Source organism: Periophthalmus magnuspinnatus, chromosome 2 (assembly GCF_009829125.3).
Source record: "Periophthalmus magnuspinnatus isolate fPerMag1 chromosome 2, fPerMag1.2.pri, whole genome shotgun sequence".
Taxonomy (NCBI): Eukaryota; Metazoa; Chordata; class Actinopteri; order Gobiiformes; family Gobiidae; genus Periophthalmus; species Periophthalmus magnuspinnatus.
The window spans coordinates 16,008,994-16,021,149 of NC_047127.1; the positions used below are offsets into that span (position 1 = coordinate 16,008,994).

Here is a 12,156-nt window from a genome sequence, read left to right on the forward strand (position 1 = left end):
ATTATAATTTTCATGTGGTAAATTCTCTTCCGTTTCTCTGTTCTAATTGAAAGTCAGTTTTTAATTTGATCTCTGCACAGATGTCCCACAGCAGGATCCTCTCTGTCTTCCTGCTCTTGCCCTCTCTCTTTATCCTTCTCTCCTTCCCTCTCTTCCTCCTTTCCCTCTCTCTCTCCCCCTCTCTCATCTTTTCTTCCTTCCCCTCATTCCCTCTCTTCCTTCTGTATGATCTTTCTCCCCCCTGGTCCTCTCTCCCCCCTTCTTTCTCTCCCCTTCTGTCTCTCTCCTTCTCTCTCTCCCTCCTTTCCCCTACTCCCCTCTGATGATAGCTGAAGCAGGTTTGATGGTTGGAGCGGTTTGTCCCTGAGAGGGAGCAGCTGTGCTACAGATGTCGCCTCTTTCACCAAACGCTAATGAACGAGTATTTAAATCATAACAACTAACAAGCTCCACGACTGGGAGGGCATCTGACTCACCGGGAGGGCATCTGACACAGCGGGAGGGCATCTGACACACATCTGACACACTGGACGGGCATTTGACACACGGGAAGGGCATCTGACACACGGGGAGGGCATCAGACAAACAGGGAGGGCATTTGACACACCCTCTCTGCACCTGTTTGACCCCAAGTTTGACCCCTAACCTTTCTAACTGACCCCACATCAAAGGAGCCCCACTTTGACCAATCAGAGCACAGATTTTAAATTGGACAATCAGAGAATCATTATGAAAGAATTTAGACCAATCAAAATGCCCGCTGTCCCCTCACCTGTATCATCTGTGTCACCTGTACAGAGGACCAATCAGACGAAGCCATTTGATCCACGTTTGACCTCTGACCCCACATTAGACAAATATGTAAAATGAACCTTAGACCAAAGCCATGAACGTGGGACTGTCCCTAAAAGAGGAATGATGTAAAAGACACAAATGATTCAATTATTTGTCCCTAAAATAAAACTGAATTAAACAGATCCAGGACAGGTCCAGGACAGGTCCAGGACAGGTCCAGGACAGGTCCAAGACAGGTCCAAGACAAGTCCAGGACAGGTCCAGGACAGGTCCAGGACAGGTCCAGGACAGGACCAGAACAGGCCCAATCGCAGTCACCCTGGGACAGACCATTCTCTGACCAATCACAAGCTCAAAGGCACTGAACCAGAATTTCAACTGACATCCTACTGGTTATGAGACAGACCAGACTTACTAAAGCAGTACTAAACCAAAACTAAACTAGGATTAAGCCCAGTCTAAAGTAGGATTAAACCAGGTCTAAAGCAGGACTAAACCAGGTTTAACACCGGTCTAAGTCTAATACCTTTGTTGCCGGGTCTAAACAGGGTCTAAACCGGGTTCATCTCAGGTCCATCCCAGGTCCATCTCAGACCTAAGATAGACCTGAAATGGACCTAAGATAGACCTAAGTCTTTAGTACCTCTGTTGGCGAGCAACCCATCAGTCTAACCCAAGTCTAAATCAGGTCAAAAACTCAGTCCATCTTGGGTCTAACTGTTGTAGTACCTTCATTAGTGAGCAGTCCATCAGCCTTGAAGTTACTCGTGCTCTTCTTGCGTCGGTGTTTCTTGCGGTTGGCGTGAGGCGATGGAGGAGGCTCCATCTTTGGACTGGAGCAATCTCCCAGCAGAGATTCTGAAAGACAAGAGACAAGCCTGAGATTACATCGGATTTGGACTAGGTTTTAGTCCTTGGTTCGGTCCATGGTTCGGTCCCTGGATCTGAACAGTCTGGTCTAATTGTCCTCTTTCAGTCTTTAATGAGAGGTAAATAAGTGTAGTCTCGGGGCGGGTCTCAGCTGTGGTTCAAGTTGGACTAAACCAGGACCTGACAGGTCTTTAGAGGTCTTAAGGGGTCTGTAGATTCTGGTCTAGAGTGGACTGTGATGACAGAAGGACTGGGGCTTATTCTAATGAGAGCTGACACAGTAAGCAGCAACTCAAATACTGAGGCCCCCCCAGTAGTCAACCATCTAAAGCAGCAGGACTAAACTAGAACCAAATCAGGTCTGAACCAGGTCTGAACCAGGTCTGAACCAGGTCTGAACCAGGTCTGAACCAGGTCTGAACCAGGTCTGAACCAGGTCTGAACCAGGTGCTAAGCCAAGACTGAATTGGAAATAATACATCTCAATAAAACAAGGTTGGAACAAAGTCTACCCGAGGTCAACATCATGTCTACACCAGGTATGAATCAGGTCTGAACAAGGTCTAACCCTCTCAGTATACTGTACACTTGTATATCTGGCACACATTGGGTGCAGTGTATCATGAGTTCATTAAAGTGGTTGGTTGAGTGACAGGCTCTAAGTGCAGCGTTTGTCACGACTAAACTTTGGAGCCCGAAGCAGCTGTCAATCAAACATGTGTCATGTGACGTGTCATGTGACGCGTGTGATGTGTGATGTCATGTGTCAGTCCATTTTAAATCACAATGACAACTTTAGAACGTTTTAAATATGACCTGCTCTTAATGGCAGATGTCTTTGTTAGTAGACCCCAGACCCCAGACTGAAGGATCTGGAGCCAAGTTCCAAAATGTTTAATTCACACTGCAAGTATCAGAGCAACCAAAAAGCCAATCCAGAGCAAGGCTGTTGCCCTTTGCTGGCAGCACCACTAGTTTGGCAGGAGGTGGATGCTTCGCCACGCTGTCAATTAAAACCTGCTGCTAACACTTGAGGGCGCAACTTTGGCGAAAGGAGGCCCCTGACTTGTCCTTTATGAATGTTCAAATGTTGATTAATGGAATAACAAAACTAAAACATCAGGATCATGTAGAGCGGGTCAATACAAACATTTAAAAACAAACTGAGAAGCCTGATGATAGCAGTTACAAAATGAGGGGCCACAGTTTTTCAATGGAAAGTGATCTGGAAACAGAGTCAATGAAGACGATTCTTGCCCATGCTCACTTCCTGTTTGGACATATCTATCCCGCTAGCCACTGCGTTCTAGAGATATGTACAGCCTATGATCTGCGCATGCTGCAAGTCAATGGCAACATGCTAATAAATATCAATAGATAATCATATAAATGCCTGAGTTGGTGGTAATTGCAGTGACAGTAGTAGTAGAACAGTAGAACAGTAGTAACAGTAACAGTAATAGTAGTAGTAGTAGTAGTAGTAGTAGTAGTAGTAGTAGTAGTAGTAGTAGTAGTAGTAGTAGTAGTAGTAGTAGTAGTAGTAGTAGTAGTAGTAGTAGTAGTAGTAGTAGTAGTAGTAGTAGTAGTAGTAGTAGTAGTAGTAGTAGCAGTAGCAGTAGCAGTAGCAGTAGCAGTAGCAGTAGCAGTAGCAGTAGCAGCAGCAGCTGTTGTAGTATTATAGTATTAGTAGTGGTAGTACCTGTGTTTATACCAGAGTTGGCGATGACTGTGGCGTCTGTCCACTGGTCAGCGCTGGACACAGAGAAGGATCTCTGGTGCCCCCCGGAGCCCATCTGAGACACTACGGATGAACTGCTGCTGACTGAGCCTGAGGAGAGACACATGGTCAGGGAGGGCATCTGACACAATCTGACATGCAGGGAGGGCATCTGGGACACAGGGAGCCCATCTGAGACACTACAGATGAACTGCTGCTGACTGAGCCTGAGGAGAGAATTCTAAAACCCATGGCAAGTACCACAAATTATGCATCTAATTATAAAGCATGTTATTGTCTGACAATCAGGAAGTGCACTGTTAGCATGGTAGTTGGTGTTAGCTTTACCAAAACTCTTCTCTGATCTTTTTGTGAAAAGTGCTTATAAACTTATCATGGTGAATACTTAGAATACTCAGAATGCATAAGGTAAGTCAGGAATAACTGAAAGCTGTTTAAAATGTTTTAATGTTTAAAGCAGACATATTGTGCTTGTGTCTGCTATAGTTATGACACCCATGGATCATAATGTTATAATTTGAAGATTAAAATCACAATATTGATCTAAAACGACTTAACAAAAGAAACAAGCTGACTTCCACAATAGAAAACGTGCCACAAACGTCATCACCACAAAGTACCGCATGCTGTCGGCCCCTGCCCCCTGGATAGCTGCACATCACACTAATGTAATCAGCAAAATGACTGCTGAATTCTGCGTGTATCACTGATGAAGAAAATATGACCGGAGAAGGACACCAGTGGGCGGAGAATAAAGATTACCCAAACATGTATAAATCACTCCAAATATAACTTCAGTGGGTCAATGAGAAGGAAACAACAATAACATGGATAAAAGCTTTGAAAAATCAGGTACTTTAAAAACCTCAGACTTGTGGGTTTTTCATAATAATTATTTAGCTTAATTTGTGTGTTAATCCTTAGCGTTGGTTTCTTGAGTCCAGATGGAGCCGTAACATCACATTTATGGATCCGATTCTGGTTTGACAAAGTCGAGTTTAATTATGATCCTGCTCCAGACTCCGCCCACACATCTGCCACATCCAATCACTCACAGACTCAAATGACCACGAATTTATCACAGCGCCATCAGGACGCCAGCCAAAACAAGCACACGATTACACCGAGACATGAGAGAGCATCCGAGAGGAACAGCCAACATATACAACTGTTTAGATCTGGTTCGGTCCTGGTTCGGTCCTGGTTTGGAATTGGTTTGGACCAGGTTTGGATGTGGTTCAGTCCTATTTGAGTCCTGGTTCACTACCACTTCAGTAGTGGTTTAGTCCTGGTTCAGAACTGATGTGGTTCTGATTTAGTCCTGATTTAGTCCTGTTCTTAAATGTCATATTAGTGTAATTGGTGCAGATATCGCCTCGTTAGCGGAGATTTCCTGATGATTATTTGTGTCCTCCTCCTCCTCCGCAGAGCCTCGTTAAACGTTCTCTCGTTCTCTTCCCCATCTCTCCCTACATCTCGCTTCCTCCGCTCGCCCCCCTCTCTCTCCCTCTCTCCTCTCATTTCCAGTCTTTCTCCCCTCCTGCCTCCCTTCTACCTCCATCTCTTCCTCTCTTCCCCCCTTCCTTTTCTCATCTCCCTCTCCTCTGGCCTCATTATCCTCTCCTCGTTTAATATTCATGATGTCATTATAGTCACACGGGCGACTGAGCGCGCTCCGTGAGCTCCTGGATCACAGCCCTGTTTTAATGCGCTTTAATCGAACGTAAACGCCATCGCCGCGGGATACGAGGGACTAAACCAGGACTAAAGCAGGGACTAAAGTAGGGACTAAAGCAGGGACTAAAGTGGGGATTAAACCAGGACTAAACCAGGACTAAAACCGGGACTAAAGCAGGAACTAAAGTGGGGACTAAACCAGGACTAAAGCAGGGACTAAAGAGGCAACTAAAGTGGGGACTAAACCAGGACTAAAGCAGGACTAAACCAGGTCTAAACACACAGGACACGCAGGGGTTTAGTCCTGGTTTAAATGTCATATTACAGGGACACATGCAGGTCTCAGTTACAGTTGTAGTAGTTGGGCTCTTTGGCCTTTTACTTATATTACTTTTGCAGTAGTATTAGTAGTAGCACCTGTACTTATTAGCAGACTTTGCTCTTAGTTACAATAGTATTAGAAGTAGTATTAGCAGTAGTAGTATTACCTGTACTAATCTGCAGGTTGCTCAGCTCCTTGTTTAACCCGTTGCTCTTGGCAACAGCGCAGGTGGACACGGCTCGTGGAGGTCTTTTTCCTGGAACCTTCACTGTGGTTCTGAGGAGATCAATCTCTTTGCCGTGAACGTTCTGCATGTAGTCCTGAAAAATAAGAACAGTATTACCACTATATATCATTAAAACATTAACAGTAACACTTATTACACTTCTGTGTGCAGTCCTGTGATATATACAACAGCATAATTATTTACAACAATAATAACTCTTATTCCAATTCTGTAAGAGAAACTGTCTGTAACCTGCCTCTTACATTTTAAAAAGTTACCCCATGTTGCCAGAGCCTCATCAAAGTATGTCTCATTCTTAGTTTATGTACAGGCCTCATGTGAAAGCTCAGAACTTCCAGAATTCACTCACTGAGCTGCAGAGGCTGCACTAGCACTGATTCATGGCTGCAGGTGCTCCTCCTCCTGTCCCTCTCCTCTCTGTACCTGTCCTCCTCTTATCCCTCTCCCCCTCCTGTCCCTCTCCCCCCTTCCCTTTTCCTCCTCCGCAACTCTTCTCCTTTCCTCCTCTCCCCCTCTACCCCCGCTCCTCTTCTGTCCCTCTCTTCCTCTCCCCTGCTCCTCCTCTGTTCCTCTGTTCTTTTGCTCTGGAGAGTCCTGTGGAGCTTCTGGTGTAGATAATGACCCTCTAACATTCACCTCCTGCTGTCCACCTCTTCTCTCTACCTCTCCTCCATATCTTCTGTCTCCCTTTCTTTCTCTCTCTCTCTCTCTCACTCCTCTTCTATTTCTCCCTCTCATCTCCACATGTTCCCTTGCTCCTTAAGAACCTCTTCCTCTCACCCTCCCTCCTTCCCTCTCCGCCTTCCTCCCTCTCCTCTCCCTCATTCCTAAATCCCTCTCCAGTGGATTAAATCTCTTTGATTCCCTGTTTCCTTGCGCTCTTATTGTGAAGGGGCAGCTCCTTTCTTCTCAAGTGTGGAGCACTTTATTTTGAAGTGCTGATGTTTGTCCTTCTGTCCCTGGTCCAGAGGGACACATGAGCGGCGACTTACACAGAGACATTACACAAAGACATTAAACAGATCGTACAAGGGAACACAGAGGATTATGGGAAATAATGAGGAGGATTATGAGATATATTTACACTTCAGAAGCAGAAGGAGGCCGTGACACGGACACAGGTCAGACATCTGATACTTGAGATTATTCAAACACGAGTCAAAGAGACTAACAACATCGTCCAATAAGCACCGGACATGTGCCCTGTATACATTTACTTTAACTCAAATGCGGTTGGTCTTTAATCAGACATATTGTGCTTGTGTGCTCTATAGTTATAATCTATGGCAACCGTAGATAAAGATTTGGACATTTTAAATCACAATACTGATTTAAATCACATTTGACATTTTAAATCACAATACTGATTTAATAAAGGAAACAAGTCCGCTGACTTCCACATTAGAAAATTGTGGTGCCCAATGGGAGCTGACTTCGCCGTAAACGAGAAGGAAACAACTAGAACATGGATAGAAGCTCTGAAAAGTCCAGTTTGCGGAACAAGTCTGATTTAAAATTTATTTTAAAAATTGTCTCCATAGAATTAATAAATATAGATTTTTACTATTGACACATTACCTTCAGGAGTTAAAGCCGCACTGCATGACTTTCTGTATAGCAACAACAATAACTTTACCTCCCCTTATAGAGCGGCCAGATTTATCACAGCTTGTCTCCATGGAGATTATTGCATTCCCTGGAATGTTCCGCAGCATGGCATGAAACTGATCCGTCTTACTATTCTATTCATTGATTCAGTGTTTTTATTTCTGAAATCCACCTCGATAGACATGCATTCTGACTGAACAGGCTCGGCTCTCCACAGGTCTGACCTGTCTAATCTGGCCTGGTTAGCGTCACTTCCTTGTCTCCATGCGAATAAATACGTTAATGCCATACTGTGGAACATTACATGCAAACCAATAACATCTCTATGGAGACAAGGACGAATGGGGAGACACAATTACTGTAGTTGCTATGCTGAAAGTTACGCAGTGCGTCTTTAAATCCTGAAGGTGATCTGTTGTTAGTGAAAATCAGAATGTATTTATGAAGATACATGGAGGGCATCTGACACGCAGGGAGGGCATCTGACACAGTGACGTTTCAGAACATGTTTGTACAGATCTAAACTACAGGGTTAGCAGGTTTTATGCAGAAGAAGACAGATTTAGTTGTTTTTGGGGGAAATTGTGTCACTTTGAGATTTGCTAATTGCGATTTCGATTAGATTGTGGTTAATCTTGGAGCTCTATTAAAACAGTATGAACCTGAGCAGTGTGTGTCAATTCACTGCCAAATCCCCATGTAAAAGAGCAGCCCTCTCACGGCGGGATTACCAGTTCAAACACCTCCCTCTCCTCACTAATGACACCATCACACAGAGCTCTCCATCTCAAGTGCACGTTTGGAATCCTTTTTAGAACACGCCCACAGCGCCATACGCCGAAGACGGGCCAAATGCGGCGCGTAACCTGGGCCAAATGTGAGCCGAACCCGGGCCAAACGCTGCACTTAACGAGTCCTGGGAGACGCGTGGACATCGGCTCGTTTGGATAATTACAGAGCCGAGCCAAAACACTCACACTAATTATGGTTAATGTGTCTATGTTATCGTGATTTACACAGACAGATTAGACGGGCTTCAGATGACATCATGACTTCTGTCAAATATATGTAAGAAGAGATAAAGACAGGAGCATTCACATCTGGAAAGATGGAAACCTGAACTTTAAATTAATGTATGAATCACATGCATTTCAGAACATGTTTTTAGAGGTCTAAACTACAGGGTTAGCAGCTTTTATGCAGAATAAAGAGGCAAAAAGGGCTTTTGATGTACATAATGGTCCTGGTTTAAAATGCGAGCCTTAATTTGAAATACTAAAGCACAGTTCAAGTGCAGTAGTGATTTTACTTTTGCTCTGGATCACAGACAGATCCAATCATCACTAACGAGCCCCAGTGGAGCTGCTCGTGCCGCGTTTAGGGACTGCTCAAAATCAGAGCCAAATAGCACTGCAGCAAAAACCATTCACAAATACATTCAACCAATACACTGATTTAAAGGGATTTGTGAACTATTCTGTTTAGAGTTTTGTCAAGTTATAACCAACACGACAAAATCTTCAGCACATACACTTTTTATACAGCGCTTTTCCACCTTCAAGGCTAAAAGCGCTTTACATCAAGGAACCACTCACACATTCACACACATACAGCAGTGTACACAGACACTGGGGGTGAGGTGGGTTAAGTGTCTTGCTCAACTTGAATTATTTAATTTGTAGATTTATGCAACATATGAATATAATCATCATCATTTACAATAAATCTATTAAAAGGTTGCAAATAGAGGTGAATTAAAATATAAAAAACTCCACATAAAATTATAAATATTTCAGCACATTTGGGGTTAATTCAATACTTGTCATGTGATACCTGAACCTAAGCCAGGGCATTAACAGGTGAGTTCAGCACATTCAACAGATTTTAAAAAACCCTTTTTATGAAAACAAATGTAATTTTGTGAGTATTGTCCATGTGTAAACTGAGCAGAAATCACAATACTTACATTTTTGGTTGGTTTGGTCTAAAAGGCTATAGATAATTTTGCATGATAAATGTGCTAAACACGTCTGTAAACGTCTTAGTTTAGGCTCAGGTGACACAGAAAAAGTATTCAATTAACCACAAATATGAAGAAATATTTATGCCCTTATTTGGAGTTTTTGATAGTAAATGATCACATTTTTATATAGCACTTTTCCACCTTCAAGACACTCAAAGCACTTTACACCAAGGAACCACACATTCGCACACATTCATACACCAGTGCACACAGCCACAAGGGGCGAGGTGGATCAAGTGTCTTGCCAAAGAACACAATGGCAACATTCATCTGTGGGAGCTGGAATCGCAACACCGACCTGTGGGTCAGTGGATCAGACCTCTCTATCAATGAATCAGTGAATGATCAAAGCTCACAGTGGCTCACATGGTAGAGCGTCTCGTTTTGCAGCTTGTAACTGTTGTAATCCATACACTCATTTTGCAAGATTTCTTTTTATTATCAAGTAATTTGTGAACCATGCACAAAAGTGCAGAAATATTTGAGCCCTTATTAGAATTTTTAGTTTTTTTATTTTAAATCAGCTCTTTTGCTTACTGTAAATGATGTCGTCATTATTATAATTTTTCATAAATCAACAAACTTGAAACATTTTTTAGATGCAATGTTGAAGCTCTGATTTGGATCTGACGGTCACAAAGTGACAAACTCCTGTGTTGAACAGCCACTGACGGACTTTTAAATAAAAAGGTACAAATGGCATGATGCTGCGAGTTCATTGGTCGATACTCAGAGGGGGCAGGGTCACTTAAAAACACATTACATCGTCCTGAGTGTGGGAAAAATCAAAATATGCTTAATAAACAAGGAGCAGAGCTGAAACCGCTGACGAGGGATTAAAACTGCATTGATTAGGAACAGGATCAATAAACGGAGAGGAAAGAGAGAAAGAGAGAGAAAGAGTGAAAGAGAGAGACAGACAGAGAGAGATGGAGAGAGAGAGAGGGAGGGAGGACAGAGATGCAAAGAGACAGCGAAAGAGAGAGAGCGAGAGAGAGAGAGAGAGAGAGAGACAGAGAGAGAAGAGGTGAGAAGAAGAGAGAGAGGAGGTGTGATTTAAAAAAAAAAGTGAGATTAATAAGACAGACATGGGCTGCAGTTTGAATGGGGCTCTGTGGAGGATACTGCATTTTTCTCTCAGTGTTAAAAGTGTTGCAAGATTATTCATTTGAAAACTTTAAATTTCACAGTCAAGGCCAAAAATATTCCTTATTTTGAACAACTGGGCTTTAAAATGCAGAATGCGTTAAGTTTAAAGTTTAAGATGGAACAATATATTTTAAATGACAACAGCTTTCATTTTATCCGGCCAAAATCAAAATGGAGTCTGAGAAATTGAATAATACTTGTGACTCTTCACACAGATTTAATAAAAGAATTTAATGTCTTTTTATTACAGATGTCCTCCCTGATACAAAATTCCACATGTGTATAATGGCCTGACATCTGGTTAACTTCTCCTGTATAAACTGTTAGAAGCCATTTTGAAGCTATAATGATGCTGTAACTTAGATATTTTTGTAATACATAAATGAATTAGATAAATATAAAATAAATAATAAGACCCCATGGAGACAAAGGGAGGGCATCTGACACACGGGGACATTCCAGAACATGTTTGTACAGATCTAAACTACAAGGTTAACTACTTTTACACACAATAATATATTGTCATTTGCAGTGGTATCAACGTTACTTAAATAATTTTTGCCTTTGAGATTTGTTAATTGCAAATAGCCCTGTGACACGTGGTTACGTTCTCCTGTAAAACTGTTAGCAGCCATTCTGAAGACATGTAATGACTTTGTAACTTGGATATTTTGAATGCATCCTTGAATGATTTAAATATAAAATGCATAATTAGCCGGTCTAATTGCTCACATTTGGTCCTTTGTTTAGCGTCGCCAGTGCCTGCAGCGTGCTCGTCTCCTGTCCCTCGCTCCTGTTTACTCCTACGAGCCTCCTCTTAATTAGCGACGCGGCGTGCTAGCGTCGAGGCTAACCAGCGTGTCTGATTGACTTAATGTGATTAGTGCGAGCAAACAAAGACGGGCCCCGGGGCCACAGGAGCAGGCAAGAAAACAGGGAAAAGTACAGTAACAGACACAAGGTTAGACAGGCAGGGACACAAGAACTAATGTGTACAAATGTCATACAATAAATATATCTGCAAGCGGCAATGATCAGCCCTCACCTGATAAGTTCATCAAACTAATTAAAAACAATTACTGAGAGAAAAATATATCTGCATCTTTACTCCCATTTTATTTTAAATTGAGCTGTTTGCAATGGTGTAAAAATGCCTGAAACCTTTGGGTTAAATCTTGTTTGAAATTCACCTCATTTACAAAGCATTCATACAGAGTCATTATGATAAATCCTGTGAGTGTCTGAGCCATTTGACTAACAACATGAGACAAGAATACAGGAACAGTTATCATCAAATACTGTGGAGGAGCATACATGGCAATGAGCACGAGGGGGGCGACAGAAAGAGAGAAGAGGGGGAAACACAGAAAGACAGAACAGGGGGGCAGAGAGTGGAGAGGGGGGAGAAAGAGAGAGACAAGAGGGGAGAAAGAAAAGAAAGAGGAGAGAGAGAGTGAAGAGAAGAGAGAGGTGGACCTAACCAACATTTGTCATAAGAGAGAAAATGCATTTAGCATAAAATAGCAACTCAAGTGATTCATGTTTCAGAATTCAGAACTGTGGTACTTAACACTTTTCTTGAAAATGAGTGAATGTATTTTAAATCAGAGACCTGACCTCTGTCTGCAGGTAATAACGTTTTTTATCTGTCGGAAACTCGGCGCTGTACACAGTGCTCTGATTGGCTGAACTTTGGTGGTCCACCCAGTTTCACTTCAGTCTAAAAT

The 12,156-nt window shown here is 42.6% G+C and overlaps 2 protein-coding genes across 4 annotated transcripts in view; both read right to left on the reverse strand.

Annotated features, from left to right (window-relative positions):
• The window catches only part of agap1 (ArfGAP with GTPase domain, ankyrin repeat and PH domain 1), an 82,257-nt gene that overhangs the window by 17,583 nt on the left and 52,518 nt on the right, over positions 1-12,156 (reverse strand). For all 3 annotated transcript variants that reach the window (XM_033978957.2, XM_055226449.1, XM_055226453.1), the window contains 3 exons: positions 5,569-5,722; positions 3,365-3,493; positions 1,525-1,653 (listed from right to left, as the gene is read on the reverse strand). In XM_033978957.2, coding sequence (XP_033834848.1) covers positions 1,525-1,653; positions 3,365-3,493; positions 5,569-5,722 — 412 coding nt within the window. The remainder of the gene's footprint in view (positions 1-1,524; positions 1,654-3,364; positions 3,494-5,568; positions 5,723-12,156) is intronic.
• Positions 1-12,156, reverse strand: part of LOC117381812 (ras-related protein Ral-B-like) — an 80,561-nt gene that overhangs the window by 7,680 nt on the left and 60,725 nt on the right. The gene's annotated exons all lie outside the window — the stretch shown is intronic.